Source organism: Cryptotermes secundus, unplaced genomic scaffold (genome assembly GCF_002891405.2).
Source record: "Cryptotermes secundus unplaced genomic scaffold, Csec_1.0 scaffold673, whole genome shotgun sequence".
Taxonomy (NCBI): Eukaryota; Metazoa; Arthropoda; class Insecta; order Blattodea; family Kalotermitidae; genus Cryptotermes; species Cryptotermes secundus.
In genome coordinates this window covers 543,557-562,559 of record NW_019731277.1, presented here as the reverse complement: position 1 = coordinate 562,559, position 19,003 = coordinate 543,557, and the positions used below count along the sequence as shown (strand labels likewise).

Here is a 19,003-nt window from a genome sequence, read left to right as displayed (position 1 = left end):
CAGCTGTGCTATGGTCTTGCAATCAGGAGAAATGGGACAGAGTGGATTGGCATAACAGTAATTGAGTATTGAGTATAGAGGGGGTGGGTTTCCCCATGCACTTAGACCAGTTATTGGTCCATTGTGCATCCCCCTTTTTAATTTCTACTGTCTCCATACCTTACCGGTACTGGTGCTCGCTATTAGCCCCTTTCTGCCAGCGAGGTTCCAACCTTCTACTGGCAGTGGTATCTAATTGTTAGTCCCTTTCTGTCAGAGAGGTCCCCCCTCCTCTGGCAGTGGTACCTAATACTTCCCCATCTACTGGAGGCATTGGAAACTACTTGGGTGGGAAACTTTTGCCAAATTTAGCTCAGAGGTCTCCTAGAGACATGAGGTTCTTTTACATGCCGTAAATCTACGACACGGGACCCACGGCTTAAAGTCACTCCCGGAGGACTTGTTCCCTGAATTTTTCCGCCCTTAAAAATTCCATGACCTCCGCCGGGTTTGAACCCGCGTACCTTGAGTCATGAGGTGGGAACGTTACCCCTAGACTACGGAGGCCGCTGGTATAACAGTAATACTTTAGGTTCATATTCTGGAACTTCTCAATTTGATATTGGCTGGAACACCAGCAGTGCTTACAGAAGTTTTCGTGTTTTTCCTCGGGAAATGCCAGGACAGTACCTTGCTTAGGACACATCTGCTTCCTTCCAAAATTCTTTTCAGTTCATAATTCATCTATCATCTTATTGAGGTATTGTATTTCTTGTAGGCTGTATAAGGAAATGGTGGGATAGTACCTTGAATTAGGCCATGGCTGCTTCCAAATTCTCTTCAGTTGGTTATGTACTGTCATTCAGTCATTCTGCAGCAGTATTAAAGAACCTGACTGGGGTGTTTTCGTCAGACTTTGGGTTAGTACATATCTAACCTTTTGTCTTCAGAACATATTTTGCCTCAAGAAATACTGTTAGGACCCAAAGCCAAATAAAATTAGTACATGATATAAAATGGGCATAAATGAGGTTAAAGAAATTGTTACAATGTTTGATGTGTGATGCTTCATATTTCCATAGAATGGTACCAACATTTCAGAGGAACTTGCTGCCTTGTCTTTGGGGTTGAAGGATGGTACATGTCATAACGGCACAAAAAACTAACCATATTTTCAACCATGAGAACTTGAAAGCTCATAAAGGAAAGTTGAAAAGTACTGTTTTTTTATGTTGTTTTAAAACTTGTTGAAGTAAGTAACAGTCAGTATTGGACAATATACTTTCCTACATTTGTAAAATTCAACCTGACGTCTAAGCAAAAAATGTGGAACGCTTCACGATTTTGCGTGTCATCCTTGCGCAGGGGCCATGCTAATCTTCTCTGTATCGTTCCAATTTTAGTATATGTACCGCCGAAGCGAGTACGTCTGAATGTTGTCAAACGCTTCCTTATATAGGACATCCAACCATGATTTTTGCCGTCTGTGGGTTGAGGTAATGCTAGTTTAATATAGAATTATTTTATAAAAGAATGAAATAGTAATGCATGCCATTTGATAGAAAAAAATTATTTCCAGATTATAAGATAATCAACAATTATAAATCGTTTTTTAGCACTTCAATTAATTGTACTTTCAACCACACATACTGTACGCATCCTATAATGATTCAGTATCTTGCTGATAGAGTGCTCTATGTTCGGAAGAAGGAAGAAGTACCACGCGGTACCACGGTAGGGGCGGGTAGTCTTTGGCGCTGTTGAGCACGCTTGCCTGCGACCTTGCGAATCAAAGTGATCGGTGGTTGGCATTAGTTAGGTCGATTGTTGTGGGTCGCGGTAGGTGGTGCGAGTTGGTTAGAGTGGAGGGAATTGCGTGGGTGCAGCAGTGAGTACATATTGTGACTAAATGAATTGGGAGTTCAGATAATTTTAGTTTAGCTGTAGAATGATCTAATTAGGTTTTAATTCGACCGTATATATTCGTTATTCGGGTAACTTATAGCCGGTCTCTGTAATTGTTCGTGGCTCGTTTCCCTTATGTGATATATAATATATAAGCGACACAAGGTAAGAGTGAAATGAAGTCATTGTCGGCGCTTCCTCCTGTTATGGGAAAATTTATGAACTTAAATAATGCATTTATTCCACATTTTTTGAAGATACATAGTAGAATATTATCATGTAAACCTTGTACAAACACCCGAGCAATCTGGAGAGAGGTTCATCAAAGATACTGCTATCAGCAGTCACAGGTAAAGGTTCAGTGTGTAGTTTGTTAACATGTGGGTCTTGTATTAGAGTAGGCTCGTCCATTGTGAGATTATTCATATACTGATAAAATGATAATGGAGAAAACCGAAGAAACGATTCGAAATCCAAAATACCGTATTATTTTTCGCTCAGGTGAACTACATCAACGTAATAAAGTCTGTCCTGATATAATTGAGAATAGAAAGATATGAGATAATGAGAAACTTAATTTCCTTTCACAGGAATTGATTCCGGTAGATCCACGAAAAAGTGTACAAGTTTTAACTCAAAAGCAGATGAAGCTGACTTATCCAGTTGTGAGAAGGGATGAAGATGTGGTGGACGATTATCACGGACAGAAAGTAAATATATTTATGGCAATATTTTGCATAGTTGAGATCTCTGCCATTAAACTATATTATTATAGGAGGAAGTGTTAAAATGTGCATGAATTTTAGGCTGAGACTCTCTTCTTTGATAGTTGCATGTTCTGTGCACAACCTGCATAAAATTAATGTGTAATGTGAGTCATATTTGTCTATCCACATTTTTCATCTTAGAAGCTGTGGTACAGATGTTGATTAAAAATGATGTTGGGTGTTACACAAAGGTTTGTATTGATGTAATTTATTTTCATACATTATATTCAATTGTAACTGCTACTTTATGTGAAGCACAAGTTGACTTTTATCTGATTTCACAAAACTGCCTTGTCATACTAAAGTTTAATATATTACAAAATATAGTTGTCATTAAGATCTGTAATTTATACTTCAGGCTTTTTTTTGTGGTGAATTTTTAATGAAATGCAGGGAGAAATAATTTCTTAACGCAGTGTGGTTTCTATAGTATGAATTGCTTTGGAGCAATAGATTTGTATCTGTGATAAATGAATGTCAGACCATCTGAATATCCAGAATTGCAAAGAAAAAATGTAGAAAATATGTGAACTCCATCATGACACACTTTTTGACTCTTATACTTTTGGGGAAATATAATATCAAGGGATTAGAATTATTGTGCTCTCTGTTCTTCTTAAATTTTCTGCATGCATTTGAAATAAAATTCTTTATATGTGTGTGGAAATACTAATATGTAATGTGGTATGTTTCAGGTACGTGACCCGTACAGATGGTTAGAGGACCCTGACTCCTCAGAAACAGCAAAATTTGTCAATGAACAGAATGCCTTGACAAGACCCATTCTTGAGAACTGTTACGTTCGTTCCGATATTCTGGCACGACTAACTGAACTGTGGAATTTTCCAAAATATTCTTGTCCATATAAACATGGTGATAAATATTTGTTTTATATGAACACAGGACTTCAGAATCAAAGGTTAGTTCTGCAGTTTGGCTTCATGAATCTGTGAATATTTCATAGTAATGTGGCTGCAGTGTGTTTTCTTTCAGAATTATGAAGTAGATTTACTCTTATGGCAATTTAGTATCATGAGAGACTGCATGTAGATGGTTCGACAGTGAAGTCAAATTGGGGCTTATCCTGTATGTCTGCCTGGTATACAGAGCAATTATTTAGAATTGTTTTTGTACTAATTATTTCATGGGGGCATGCAGTAACATGGTTGAGCCACTATGCTCCAAGGCAGAAGGTCAAGGGTTCAATCTTAATGAGGTCATTGGATTTTTCAAGTGACCTAATCCTTCCAGCCGAATTATGCCCCTGGGGTCGAGTCAGCCTCTGACAGAAATGAGTACTGGGTATCTTCATAGGGGTTGAAGGACGGTCGGCATCTAAGGCCGACAACCTCACTGCCATCTGTTAGCTGATTTTCTAGAAAAGATGTGGGAGCCTCGGTGTTTGACACCCCTGTTGGCCTCTACGACCTCTTACAGGATAGCTTTACCTTACAGCTTTTACATATTGTTTCATTCGTTTGTTTTCTTATAGTGTCCTGTACATCCAAGATTCATTAGATTCTGAACCCAGAGTCTTCCTTGATCCAAATCTTCTATCAGATGACGGAACTGTGGCATTGTCAGGGACACGTTTTTCTGAAGATGGAAAAATTCTAGCCTATGGATTGAGCAGAAGTGGTTCAGACTGGATAACAATACATTTCAAGTCAGTAGAAACAGGTTAGTAGAGATTGTATCGTGGTATGTACTTCTTGGTGGTACAGTTGTCTTAACTTTTGAAGGTTCTGGAACAATGTAGTTCCATATTTGAAATCTTATTAGTGATCTGCATGAGTTCAAAAATTGTGTTCACTGTCCTGAGAACCTCAGATTTCACATAGCTACATATATCTGTCTTCTGTGCATTCAGTTACAGTCTGGAGTATGTAGGCTGTTCAGTAAGTATTGTACAAGGGCATTCTGCGCTTGTTCTCGTTACTTCAACAGAAATTCAACAGTCCTTGTTTCTTTGCATGTTTAAGAATACCAACTGAAACATTTTTGTCATTCATAAGCCAGAAGGTTGCAGGTTCAAGTTCCGATGAGGTCATTGGATTTTTTTCAATTGACCTAATCCTTCTGGCCGCACTATGGCCCTGGTGTTTACCTAGCCTCTAACAGAAATGAGTACCAGGAATTAATTGAATAATTTCCCTGGGGAGTAAAGCGTGGCTGGCGTGTATTGTCTAGATAATGTGGGACCCTCAACGTCTCACAACCCTATGGGCCTTCACGGCCTGGTGCAGGGATAGCTTTACTTTTTTATACACCCCGAGGCTCAATTCCAATGAAGTATAAATTGCGTCCAAAGTTTGCCTGTGCCTGTCAGTTACACCTTATATATTGGGCTGTGTCCTCACTTCCCCTTATTTACCGTGAAAAGGCTACAGCAATATATGTTGGAACATGAAATAGCTTCAGCACGTGGCACAGCTAAATCCTTGATAGTCAGAGTTACACTGAAAACTGCTTCATTTCCTTCAGTCATATTTGTAGTACAGCTAATGATTGGGAGAGGATGAGATATAGTACAACCTTGCACAGAGGGAAGGGGTATGCTGACAGCGGAGTGGACGACGAGGATGTGTGTGGAGTCAAACCTGTTACTTCAGACCAGAACACTGCAAATATCTTATTTCTTTTAAGGTGAAGATTATCCAGAAGTTTTAGAAAAGGTGAAGTTTTCATCAATGACTTGGACGCACGACAACAAAGGATTATTTTATGGAGTAAGTATTTTGTTCTGAGATATGTAAGAACAGGAGAGACTCTTTGCAGATGAAACATGACTGAAATTTTAACTACATATATATTGAAATGTAATGTTACTTGAACCGTTTAATACTGTTTGGTGCACCAACATTTTGTTGTAATTGCACAAACAATTTGAAAATATGTTTCTCATCAGATGAGTAATTCAATCACTAAATCCGCAGTTGTTAAGACTGGTCACAGTGATTCTGAGATTTGGATTATAGTAGCTGTTTTTAATAATAATAGTAAATGTAAGATCATAAAGCTACGAGTATACTTATTGGTGTACACATATTTCCCAGGTAAATTATTTTTGTTACCTCATGGGTCTTGATATCCCTTTGTTTCAACTACCAATCATATTTCAGAACTTATTACCACTGTATGTGAATGAACTCAGTTTGTTTCACACTGAATAATATTTTAAAAAAGTGGTGGCATTCAATTTTATCTTCGAGTAGAGTACAAACTACATTGGACCAATACCACAAAGGGGAAAAAAGTGAAGTTGTCACTGTGCTTAACCAATTAAACATCACACCATGTAGATACATGGGGGAGAGGAGGTATAACTCCACCATTCATGACCTTGCCACTGGGTGGAGGTGAATGGTCGGCTTCATGCCCTGGCCACTTTACCCCCCGGAGAAAGAACAGCCGGTACACATTTCTATGGGAGGCTGGTTGTTCCTGAAAGTTGGTCAGGACTGTATGGAGCACAGAAAAATCTCTTGCCTGTGCCAGGAATTTAAACCTTGCCATCCATCCCATAGCCCATCGTTATACGGACTGAGCTATCCATCCACCTGAGACTAAAAATGTAATTCTATGTGTTGATCAGTGAAACATTAATGAACATAATTAGATTATTACGTTGTTTTGTATTGTATATGAATTGCATGATATCTGACACTCAATTTTTTTCCTCCCGCAGAAATACCCTGACCAAGTTGGCAAGACTGATGGCTCAGAAACGGTCAGTAATCAACACCAGAAACTCTACTACCATCGCATTGGCACACCACAGTCAGAAGATGTGTTGGTTGTTGAATTTCCAGAGGAGCCATTGTGGAGAATGTAAGAAAACACTGTCATGGCTATTGGATTATGCATGAGATTAAGTAATGTAGTAGTAGTGATGGGAGTGTCTGAATAAAGCGTGATGCAGTGCAGTAAAGAATTTTGTGGGAATTTTCATGTCTAACTGAGTGGCAGTTAACAACTCAGAAGCCTACTGATAGATGGAGTTAGTTTATCGATTACAGTAAATTCTTGGTATCCAGGCATCTGGAATTCTCATCCAACTGGCAAAAGTTTCGAAGAAAATTACCGTTTTTATAAAAGTAATCAAGAACAGTTCGCTGTGCAGCTATCTTCACCCACTGTTCAGTAGTTCTCCCAGCTGCCATTAGCGGCAATAAGCTTAATCCTCCTTTATGCGATACGGTAGAGGATAGTTGATTCTATGATCATATTACAGTATATATATATCCAAAATCTTTCACCTTTCTGTCACATGTCACCTGGGATGACACAGTCGAGAATTAAAGAGAAAGCTTGTTTTGACTTCATGTTGGGTTCCTATAAGAATTTTTAGTGTGCAACAAGCAGATTTATGTAGATACTGTTCCACATAATTGCAGAATGATGGGGAGTTCACTGAATTTGGATATAGCTTTGAATTATTGTGTTCTGGTTTGTGTTTTAGAGGTGCTGAGGTCAGTGATTGTGGTCAGTGGCTGATCATAACACCACAGAAGGACTGCCGTGATAATTTGGTCTTCTTTTGTGACCTGAAAAGCTTGCCAGACAATAAAATATCGGGGAAAGTCAGTCTTACACAGGTTGTTCACAAGATGGACGCCGACTATGAGGTAATGGAACCGCTGTATTTATTAGAATGAATTAAAAAGTATTGTATTTTGTACTGTATTGGAGAGGGTGAGTTTCCCCATGCACTTAGACCAACTGCTGGTCCATTGTGCGTCCCCCTATGATATTCTACCAGTCTCTATTCCCTACCGGTACTGGTGCATGCCATCAGTCCCGACTCAGCCAGCGAGTTCGGCCTCTACTGGCTCAGCGGTATCTCGATGCTTCCCCAATCTACCAGAGGCTTAAAGTCCCTCCCAGAGGACTTGTTGCCTGAATTTTTCCGCCCTTAAAAATTCCATGACCTCTGCCGGGTTTGAACCCGCGTACCTTGAGTCACGAGGTGGAACGTTACCCCTAGACTACGGAGGCAGCTTAATTAAAAAGTAAGTATACGTATTTCTGTAGACTGTAATCTTACCGCTTATTTTGGTTCATGAAATAATAAGCGCCTCCTCTGGATAGTACTGCCTAAAAATGTAACAGTTAATATGAAACTATAATTTTGCCCGTGGTTTTGTATGGGTGTGAAACTAGGTCTCTGAAATTAAGGGAGGAACATAGACTGAGGGTGTTTGAGAACAGGGTGTTGAGAATATTTGGACTGTAGAGGGATGAAGTGACGGGAAGTCGGAGAAAACTGCATAATGAGGAGCTTCATAACTTTTAGTCTTCTCCAAATATAGTTAGAATGATAAAGTCAAGGAGGGTGAGGTGGGCAGGGTATGTAGCACGAAGGGGGGGAGACAAGGAATGCATATAGGATTTTGGTGGGAAAGGCAGAAAGTAATAGACCACTAGGAAGAGATAGAGGTAGGTGGGATGATAGTTTTAAAATGGATTTTAGAGAGATAGGATGGGGTACTATGGACTGGACTGATCTAGCTCAGGATAGGGACCAGTGGAGGGCTTCTGTTAGCATGATAATGAATGTTTGGGTTCCACAAAATGTTGGGAAATTCTTGAATGGGTGAGAGTAACTGGCAGCTTCTCAAGAAGGGCTCAGCTCCATGGAGAGTAGGTGGCTGACTTGTAAATCCCACTATCTCTGTTCATTCTTTGGTTGACCCAAGTATAATATGTTGTTTATTTTCTCTGCAGTATGTGACAAATGAAGGCCCTGTATGTATTTTTCGCACAAATAAAGATGCACCAAACTATCGTCTGATCAAAATTGACTTGACTAATCCTAGTGAAGAAAACTGGGCCACGTTGATTCCTGAACATGAGAAGGATGTGTTGGATTGGGCTAGTGCAGTGAAGAATGATAAGCTGGTAGTGTGCTACATTCATGATGTGAAGGTAATACTTGTTTGGTTGCTGCCAAGCATTGCATTGATTCAGCTAACCTATTTCATGTTCGGGAGTTCTCCGGTTGGAATCAAGGCATGGAGACCAGCTATCATGTCATTTGTAGTTTTTCTCAGGCCCTCCTTTCGAATGTTGTTACAGTACCTTAAAAAAGGGGCAAAATTCCACATACATTCTAGCAAAGATAGTGAGGAAATTATTTCCTTTTGTGTGCTTCTAACCAAGCAAGTTGGCAGAAGCGGTAATGCCAGTCAGAATTGGTCAGAATTTGTGCTGGGACACTGAGTATTCTGACTGAGGTTTTTCTATGGTTTTCTTCAGTCATTCCATGCAAATTCCAGAATAGTACAACAAAATATGCTATGACGACTCCTTTCTGTATCCTTTTGAATTTATTATTCACTAATTATGCTGCATAGTGTGTGACTGGCATTTCTTAAATAGTACATAAATAAAAAATAAATTTTTGTCTTCTTTCTCCTGAATTCCTTTCCCATCTGTTTTATTTGTTGATCCTATTGTCATTTCTCTCCACCTGTCTTCCTCCCTTTCCCTCATACTAAAACTGCCACCTTATCCCTGTACTCATGTTTGTCCCTTTCTTACCATTATCTTACTCCCTCCGTGCTCACAGATTTCTTTCCCATTCATTTTATTGTCCTTCATGTCTTCATTCTTTTCCACCTGCCCCTCCCTCATCTTAAAAGAGTTACCTTTCCCCCGTTCTTCCACCCCTTTCACCCTTTCTTCCATTAATCTCATTTCTCCCTCCCTTCCTTTCACTCTTACTTGTTCATTCTGTCATATTTCTGTCCCTGTGTCTTAGCAGTGGAATAGCTGATTTAGGTTCTTCCCATGGCCTGGCAATGGCATTTTGGGTTTAATGCAAATGTAGAGTGTTGCCACTTTATCGCCGTGTTTGTTTTTATAACTGTAATGTGAACCTGACATGCAGAAATGTGGTTCTATTTACTGCTCTGGACTTCCTGAAGTTCTGCACATAATATAGCATATGTGTTTGCTGTACAGAGTGTTCTGCAACTTCGTGAACTCGGTACTGGTGCCCTGCTCAAGACATTCCCTCTGCCTGCCGGTACAGTCACTGGCTACTCAGGCAAGAAGAAACACACGGAAATATTCTATCAGTTCACATCATTCCTCAACCCTGGTATTATATACCGCTGTGACCTCGAAAAGAACGAACTTGAGCCAGAGGTAAGTGATGTAAGGACCATATTTATAGAGACTTCATGACCTCATAAGTACGTATCCGTCCTAGAATAGAATGCCTCAGAAGACATTTATCCCGTTTCATTCCCTGTCTGAGGTCGGCCCTTACCAGAACTTTGTCTAGACTGTCCCCTGTTACTGAGGATGAATAATAATAGTATGCAACGACAAAATAAAATATTAATGTCTTATCTGTGAATTTGGTTTTATACAATGTCGCATACAATTATAAGTGTATGTAGCTGCATTTATGGTTGTAATCCATGATTAAAAAGCAAAGAATGAAACATGTAAATATTTTTTAAAAATGAGAGTAAGTAAGTTTATTTGGTCTCTTGAGTGACCTTCCTGCTTGTAAAACCCTGTAAGTTTTAAGATATTTTGCGTGGGAGAGTTGTGTCTTCCTGTTGTTCCATATGGTTAGTTTTCTAGACAAACCTCCTGGGTAATCCCCAGCCTTCATAATCTGCCTGTGGTAAAGCAGGAGTGTGGTAAAATATTTTAGAGGGTGACAATTTTGGAAAGGTGTCTGAAGTCACAGATAACTATGCAAGATTTTACATGCTCAGCAGCAGCGGATGGAGCACGCGGTAGCGTAGTTGGTTGAGGCACTATGCTGCAAGCTGGAAGGTCGCAGGTTCAAGTCCCGATGAGGTCATTGGATTTTTGTCAGTTGACGTAATCCTTCCAGCCGCACTATGGCCCTGGGGTTGACTCAGCCTCTAACAGAAATGAGTACCAGGAATTAATTAAATAATTTTCCTGGGGAGTAAAGCGGGGCTGGCGCGTAAGGCTGACCACCTTACCACCATCTTTGAGCCGATTGTCTAGATAATGTGGGACCCTCAGCATCTCACAACCCTATGGGCCTTCCCAGCCTGGTAGAGGGATAGCTTTACTATTTTTTTTACTTTTACAACAGCAGCAAACACAAAGTTTAATGTCTTCGGGGATGTAATCTCGTATGAAAATAATCTTCACAGATAGCTGTGTCGAGTTGCTGAGTGTTTTTTCTGATTTATTTTACAAAATGACGATGTAAGTTTTTGTTGTATGTTGCAGGTGTTCAGAGAAATCAAACTTCATGATTTTGATGCATCCCAGTATGAAACTAAACAGGTTTTCTATGAGAGTAGTGATGGCACAAAAGTTCCAATGTTTATAGTCCACAGGAGTGTAAGTATAACATTTGGGCATTACTAGGAAAGTAAATAATACCTTTAAATGTCTTTCCTTTCGGATTGTGTTTTTTTATTTCTATTTGGTATAAATATTCTTTAATTGGCACTGCACACATCTGCATCTTGGTACATTGCTTTTCACATGGTATAAAGCATTTGTTTTCTATTTGAAATTTTGCATACATCTTTGAGGCGTCCTCAACAGATTTTGAGTAACTCAGCATGGAATGTCTATATAAAATGAGCATTACCGTGTATACATTTGATGTTCTTAAATTTGTTTGATGTCCACATTAAAGTGCCTAAATATATTTTTCAACATATCTTCAGTATTCAGCAGAAAGGAAACTGCTTGAAATAAAAGATATATACGTCTGTAAACTATATTAATATTTGTTATTCGAGATTTGCCCAATACTCTGTGATTTTAATAAATTTATTGTATCATAAATATTAAATGGCACAACCAGTAATATTAATGTTGAAGCTTCAGTGATGACTCTGCCATCTAGAGTACATTCACTGACTTTGCAGTACAGTACATTTACAAATGCAGGAGACAGGCATCATTTATAACCAGTATACATCATTTTAATATCACTTCCAAGGGCGCTTTTTGGTTTCCTTGTTCATATTCCAGGCATTCTCAAACTTCATGAACCTCTCTGTTGTAGACTCTGATATTAACCGTGAGCAGATGTGATGATACGTTGTTTTTCATTTCTTGTCTTCAGGGTCTTGTGAGAGATGGTAAACGACCCTGCCTGTTGTATGGTTATGGGGGTTTCAATGTCAGCATTCTGCCTACCTTTAGTGTTACTCGTCTTGTCTTTGTTCAGCATTTTGGAGGAATTCTTGCCATACCAAACATTCGAGGAGGCGGGTGAGTTTGCTAAACTGTTTGTTGTCGTTATATAAGGTTGTTCAGATGAAATCTATTCGGCGATTATTCTGGCGTAAGAGTTAGAGGCCATTAAATGCAGTCTGTGTGGATGTTGAGGCATGCATCCCAGTGATGCACTGCTGAACCATCTTCAGGGTCAAAGAATAAGGCAAGCAAGAAACCANAAATATTGGTGACATTCTGACAGACTACACGGTGTCACATCCCTGAAGATACTGGTCTTTGCTGTATTGAGTGTTCAGTTATGTGCTGCTGTGAGGTTAATGTACAGTAAACCCTCATTATAATGGACTGATAGACGGATGTTTTTTCAAAATATTGGTGACATTCTGACAGACTACACGGTGTCACATCCCTGAAGATACTGGTCTTTGCTGTATTGAGTGTTCAGTTATGTGCTGCTGTGAGGTTAATGTACAGTAAACCCTCATTATAATGGACTGATAGACGGAAGAGGGTGTCCATTATCACCAGTGTCCGCTATATCCGAGTGACTGGGTATTCATGTAAGTGCACCCTAGGACACATAGCCAGTACATGCAATAAACTTAGAAAAACACAATGTGAGTACATAAAGGTTCTTATATTGGAGGGGTTCTTCATTTTAAATGGTTTTCTAACTGTGAGACTGCCTCTGTGGTCAGAATTCCTTCCTACAGATCCAGAGGACCCGGGTTCGATTTTTGGCGCTACCAGATTTTCTGAGAAGTAGTGGGTCTGGAATGGGGTCCACTCAGCCTCGTGATGATAATCGAGAAGCTGTTTCAAGGAAATAGCCGCTCTGGTTTAGAACACTGAAATTAAGGGCCATGGGGATTTGTTGTACTGATCACGACACCCTCTATCTGCAAAAGTTGGCACTATCTTCGACAAGCGGCAGTCGCTCATTCAGTATAGTTTGCTTGTGGACTACAGGCCATGGAGCTTTCTAACTACAAAACATTGTTAGTGCCTCAACGTCTCTAAAAGTTCACAATTATACACCTCAAGATTTTGTCCTTTATAGCCAAAATCTGTATTAACGAAGGTTTACTGTGTTTTAGTTGAGGCAGACAGTATTTATAGATGAATGAATATCTGTTGAATAAATGACACAAACTCCGTCCCAAGTGCAAACAATATATATTATATGTCTTTGATCTTGTTCTCTTCCACACTACATGTTTCGGCCTCTATCGGCCATCATCAGGTGTATACTCTTAACGTTGCTGCCACACTGAACCCAGTCTAAAATTTAACATTTAAAAATNTGTTATTTTCTTCGTATTATCAACATCTACCTCGTTGATATGTGTCTGGTATGTAGATTATATTGCACACGTCAAATTTGATTTTCCTGTAGTAGCACTATAAAATCTTTAGTTATGATTTTAAAATCCTTTAAAATTTCTCTAAATTTTAAATTTAAAATTTAAAATTGTTAGGGTTACTCGCCCTATGTCTAAAGTGCTGGAGCGGCTAGTTCTTGTTTCCACACTGTACAGGTGTTATTCAGTGTAGTCTTCCTGTGTGCGTGCCGCTGCTTGTCTTTACTACGTATCTGTTGAATGTTTATAGGGAGTATGGTGAAGGGTGGCATAATGCTGGCCGACTGCTGAAGAAGCAGAATGTATTCGATGACTTCCAGGCAGCGGCAGAGTACTTAATCAAGGAAGGCTATACGTGTCGTGAGAAGCTTACCATCCAGGGTGGTTCAAATGGAGGGCTGTTAGTTGCAGCTTGCATCAACCAAAGACCAGATCTTTTTGGAGCAGCTATTATTCAAGTTGGGTAAGAATTGTGATAGTATTGTGACTTTATAGCTGAAGGCTGGAATAGTGGAATGAATAGATGCAACCATTGCTAAGCAGCGGTGTGGTAAACATGTTTCTGTGACAACAGATACTATGCGGTGTCTTCTGTGCGATCTGTGCCGAGGTTATAGTAATGAGGACCTACTGAACAAGCCATGAGTGAGCATGAGGTGGGTTCAAATACCTCCACCATAGCCCTGCGAGCCGTAAGAGGCGACAAAAAGGGAACTCATTGCCTGGGGGTATAACTGGGCCACCCTGTTCCTGGGGCATATAAATCTGGGAAGCTGGCCCTGAAGGTTTGGGGAGTCTTGAATATGAGACAGTAAAATATGGTCACAAGTCCTGTCTGACTTGAACCGAAGAATGACTGTGCTGGTGAGGGCCAGCAGCAATTGTAAACGGCAGACACGTCCTCTTGTCAGAGAGATTGCCCCCACATCAACAAACCCTTAATTGTCTGACGGTAACGAAAGTCCGGTTGTAAACCCCAGATGAGTGTTTTATTCCAAGACACTGGCTGACTGATTGTCAGTCATAACAGAAGACTCAGACTAGCTGGAGGTGAGTGTTCAGCTTCATGCTTCTGCCACTTTACCCCTGACGAAAGAGCCCCCACCCCTCCCTGGTACCCATTGGATATGAGTTTGGGTGGACCCCAGAGCCAGTCTGGATGCTGTGAGGAAGTGTCACTTCTTGCCACCACTGGGACTTGAACTCCTGCCTCCACTGTAAACATTAGTATGAACATTATCTTTATTAGTGTGAATGTTGGAAGCTCGTAGCTTGATGGTGCTGATTCGCTGTTCTGGTTTCTTGACAGTGTTTTAGACATGCTGAGATTTCACAAATTTACGATAGGTTACTCCTGGGTTTCGGATTATGGCAGCTCTGATGAGAAGGAGCATTATGAGAACCTAATCAAGTATTCGCCGCTCCACAACGTGAAAGTGCCTGTTGGTAATGGTAATCAGGTATGTGAAAGTGAATGCTGAATTTGTCCGAACTTAACCAGGTTCAAGATATTGGTTCTCTGGGATGTGATGTCATATGAGGACTATGTAAGTTTTGAGGTTTTCACGGCGATGACAATGAAGAAAGTTGTCTTCTGGGTTTAGGCACCGTGTATTCTTCGTTTTGGCCGACGTTTCGGAGGAACATCGGCCAAAACGAAGAATACACGGTGCCTAAACCCAGAAGACAACTTTCTTCATCATATGAGGACTGTTCAAATGAAATCTGTATATTGTGGCTCCACTCAAGAAAGCACCAAAAACCATTAATTCGGGCTGAATACTTCAAGCTCACAATGGTGTAGTGGTTCCAACGATCAGTGGCTGTGAGACCAATTTAACGACCTCTAGTACGTCACAATCTGCAAACATATTTCATTTGAACAACCCTCATAATATATAGCAGCAAGTGTTAGGATGATTGTAAATAGCTTATTGAATTGGAAAGTATATAGAAAAAAAGCAATCATGGCCTAATTTAAGATATATGCCAGCATTTTCGTGAGGCACTGAAATTCTATGAGAAAGCTCAGTCACAATAGTTGATGTAAGACTGTGCTGAAGCTCAGGCAGTTAGTTGCCGGCTTCCTACCTCGGCAGCCTGGCTTGCATCCCAGGTCAAATAATGTGGAATTTTGGGTGGACAAAGTGGCACTGGGCAGGTTTCCTCCGAGTACTTCAGTTTCCCTTGTCCTCTTTCCACCAAATGTGGAAAGGGTCATAAGGGTCTGGCGCAACAGGAGAATTAGTAACTGTTATGCCAAATGGACTCATTGTCACCCCACCCCACAAAACTACTAGGTGTAGTATGGTATTACACAACATCACATCTGAGAAACTGCCAAGAGAAACTCGGATGTCATAATTAGTGACTTTAACCACTGACGTGTTTTTAATGTCGAGTGGTGCCTACTTCACAAAAGTGTATTTGTTTGATGATAATTTATTGTGAAAACTAAAAGTCAACATGTATAGTTGATCGCTTTAAGATCAGAGCGTGACAAGAATATTTTTCTTTGAGAATTACTGTTGTTAGTGGGGTGGGACTAAGTCCCTTGTACTGCGGCCACTTATGGCCTATTGTACCATTGAGAATTATTAACTTCTGGGATGCTGATGTTTTGGAGGAACCTACTGGCTCCAGATTCATGGTAGAAGATTGAGATAAATGGGAAATGTGATACCGATGTAGGGAGAGAGGTGGTGACGATATGGTTTCCTCACTGCTCTCTTCGTTGTGTTGGTTAAGTTGCTGCCCCTACTCCGGTTGTCTCCGCATCTTTATCACATTTTTGTGCACTAATCCTTCTGATATAAAATGGAAGTAGTGTGTTCCTGCAAGATGTTAGTCTGCAGAGTACATGATGTCACCTTGAAGAAGGCAGTGATCTTCATAGTGACCTGAGTGAGAACCTCACATCTCATGTATATTGCTTTGCTGCAGTATCCTGCCACTTTGCTGCTGACGGCTGATCATGATGATCGTGTGGTTCCCCTTCATTCACTGAAGTTCATCGCTACTCTGCAACATGTCCTGAGAGATTGTCCTGGTCAGGTAAGCACAGTGGTAAAGGTATTATTGAAACATTACGAGCCATCTCTGTAGCCCTGATGTACCTAACTTGTACTAATAGTAGTAGTGGGGTTTAGTCTGACTTGTGTTCAGAAGGTTCTTGATTTCAGTCTCAGATGTGACATAAACCACCCTAACAGAAGCCATAGTTTGTCTCAGTTGTTCCAGTGAAAGTTTTTCTGATCCTTGCTGATGCCCGACGTGAACTGTAATAATAAGAACTAAAAGTTTTTGACGATGGTACATTATTAAAAATATTATGTTTGTGGACGTTATCCATCGCCCTGTTTTTATCTAAACTGTAATCCTGTTTATATTTTGAAACAACGTTATGGAGACCGGATTCTGTCTCCATCTTCAGGTGAAACCAATGGATGGCGCTAGTCTGGAGGTAGGGACTTGCTCTACCATGGGCCCACCTGAGTAGATTTTACCTGAAGACGGAGACAGAATCCAATATCTGAAATGTGTTTTTTTGGACATAAACAGGATGTCATTTAGACAAAAGTGATGCTGGCTAATGTTCAGAAACATAATATTTGTAGTAAGCTGTATTACTTTCCCTGATTTATATTTTGTTTTTTATCGTATTGGTGTTTCATAGGAAGAAAATATTGCAGATGTTTGAGAACAAACACTGAAAAAGATTGTGTTTACAAGAGATGGCGTAACAGACAAGTAAAACAGTCTCATAACAGTCTCATAACTTCCATGATATTTGCCATTCATCCATTTTTTTTTAGTGTCATTAAATGAAGGGAGGTGACCTAGACAGAGTATATAATATGCAGAGAGAAAGAACATATATCAGTCACACTGGATGGAGTCAATTAACCTATCGCAATATTGCTAGTGTGATGGACCAGGATGAACCAGATCAAATAAGTCTGGAAATTTGCAAGTCGGGAAGTCGCAGATTGAGTTTTGCTCTACCGTATTTTTATTTCCTATAAATATACTTTTTTATTATTGTGATTTTTGGAGGGCCGTTCACTTTTGTGTGTGTGTACATGTGTAAAAAGTCTTCTGGTGTGTCTAGGTATTGGTAATAACACACTGCAGTGTTCATATATCACTGTTTAATCCATTAGGAATTAAGTTCATTGTGCATGGGTTTACCTAACACGCCTTTCAAGGAAACCTAACCACGTGGCTTGGACAGTGTTTTTTTTTAATTCGCTTAGTGGAGTGTGGAGTCCAACTGGGTCCACTCGGCACGGTGGCCACTAATTGGCCTATTGTAACCCGCCTTGGGTGATTATGATGATGGAGAATTTGGTGAAATGAAGATTGAAGGGGGAAAATGAAGTACTCAGAGAAAACCCGCCCCAGCGCCAAACCCGGGCTGCCGTGGTGGGAAGCCAGCGGCTAACCGCTTGAGCTATGGCACGACCTTGGGCAGGGTTTACCGTAAATGGGCTTTTTTGAATGCAGTTCTCCTTTAAGGTTACATAAAAACAGGAAGTTTGTTGACCTGCACAACTAGCATTTTTCATGGAATACAGATGTAGTGACTTGACTTAATTTCTACACAGCTGACAGGTATTTTGTCATTGTTACCTGAGTTGTTAATCGGACATGTCCTCCTCTTGTTTCCCAGACAAATCCTCTTTTAGTTCGCGTTGAAACCAAAGCTGGCCACGGTGGTGGTAAGCCAACATCAAAATTGGTGAGTCATATTTCTTGGATATTTGTTTCTGTCATACTTACGGAGTTACCTTCATGTAGTATTAATTCTGTTTTCTTTTTTTTTTAGATTGAAGAAAACACGGATATTATGAGCTTCCTGGTGGAAACTTTGGGTTATAAATTTCAGAAATGACTGTTCAGTATGTGTAATAAGGAATTTATAATTATGTATTTCATATTCAAGTACAAGCTTTAACTATTGTTTACTTTCATGTTTTAAATTTTTCTGTAAAAACAGTGCTGGTGATAATGGGGGAAGAGTCATGGTCCATATTTGAAGTGTACTGGTTACTCCTGGCTACAGATCCAGAGGTCCTGGTTTCAATTCCCAGCACTACCAGATTTTCTGAGAAGTGTTGGGTCTGGAACGGGGTCCACTCAGCCTCGTGAGGATAATTAAGAATCTATTTTAAGGAAATACCGGCTCCGGTCTAGAAAACCGAAATTAACGGCCATGGGGATTCGATGTGCTGACCACGCCACACCCTCTATCCGCTGAAGTTGGAACTAACTTCACCGACAAGAAGTGGTCACTCGGTATCTATAGTCTGCTTGCGGACTAAAAGCCAAGGAGTTACTGGTTTAATATGGACTTCATTACTTGAACCCTTGTGAGTCCCACAAACTCATATATTCAGAGTGAAGTTGTTTAAAATTTGGTTTTATTTTTTATTGCCTATTTTGTGGATAGTTCATCCAAAATTTTGTGATTGAGTACTTGCATGTCATTTGTACAAGGATTTCTGGAAATGGTCGTATTATGGAAAATATCATTGTAAATATAAGTTTTTGGTCTTTTCACATCAATGATTGTTCCGACTGTGGTCTTCTGGGTGTAACACTATATAGTCTTGTAGTTGGGTACCAGTGTTTCGGAGGAACACACTTCTGAAATATGTAGGGTGAGGGCTTGGTTGTGTAGAGAGGTTGGAAGATGGACACGCAGACCCATGGGAGAGTGTAAGGAAATGGTGCTTGATCCTGGTTAATGGGAACAGTAAGTATTAAAACAGCCCTCATCTTGAGCATTAT

The 19,003-nt window shown here is 40.1% G+C and overlaps 1 protein-coding gene and 1 non-coding gene across 6 annotated transcripts; one reads left to right on the top strand and one right to left on the bottom strand.

The window, feature by feature from the left end:
- Positions 1 to 1,299: 1,299 nt before the first annotated feature.
- On the bottom strand, positions 1,300 to 1,406 carry LOC111866889. The gene has a single exon (XR_002843234.1). It is a non-coding gene; the product is annotated as a U6 spliceosomal RNA (small nuclear RNA).
- Positions 1,407 to 1,783: 377 nt separating this feature from the next.
- LOC111866883 (prolyl endopeptidase) lies at positions 1,784 to 18,334 on the top strand. 5 transcript variants are annotated; one of them, XM_023856230.2, is made up of 16 exons: positions 1,784 to 1,867; positions 2,475 to 2,594; positions 3,347 to 3,570; positions 4,144 to 4,331; positions 5,298 to 5,380; positions 6,340 to 6,482; positions 7,114 to 7,279; positions 8,379 to 8,579; positions 9,618 to 9,803; positions 10,881 to 10,994; positions 11,734 to 11,882; positions 13,461 to 13,673; positions 14,520 to 14,670; positions 16,154 to 16,264; positions 17,883 to 17,951; positions 18,039 to 18,334. In XM_023856230.2, the coding sequence occupies exons 2-16, from the start codon at positions 2,529 to 2,531 to the stop codon at positions 18,102 to 18,104; spliced, it is 2,130 nt and encodes a 709-aa protein (XP_023711998.1). In that variant the 5' UTR covers positions 1,784 to 1,867; positions 2,475 to 2,528; the 3' UTR covers positions 18,105 to 18,334. The 5 variants fall into 5 exon arrangements, with proteins under 5 accessions (XP_023711998.1, XP_023711997.1, XP_023711999.1 ...); XM_023856229.2 differs by having other exon boundaries at positions 1,794 to 2,049; XM_023856231.2 differs by having other exon boundaries at positions 1,808 to 1,871.
- Positions 18,335 to 19,003: the final 669 nt, after the last annotated feature.

What these genes read in the sequence shown, in the direction of transcription:
- LOC111866883 (XM_023856227.2), top strand. Translation starts at nt 2,061, where the DNA reads ATGAAGTCATTGTCGGCGCTTCCTCCTGTTATGGGAAAATTTATGAAC. An exon ending in AGATGGACGCCGACTATGAG is followed by an intron (nt 7,280 to 8,378) that starts GTAATGGAACCG and finishes TTTTCTCTGCAG; the next exon opens with TATGTGACAAATGAAGGCCC. An exon ending in CCAAACATTCGAGGAGGCGG is followed by an intron (nt 11,883 to 13,460) that starts GTGAGTTTGCTA and finishes GAATGTTTATAG; the next exon opens with GGAGTATGGTGAAGGGTGGC.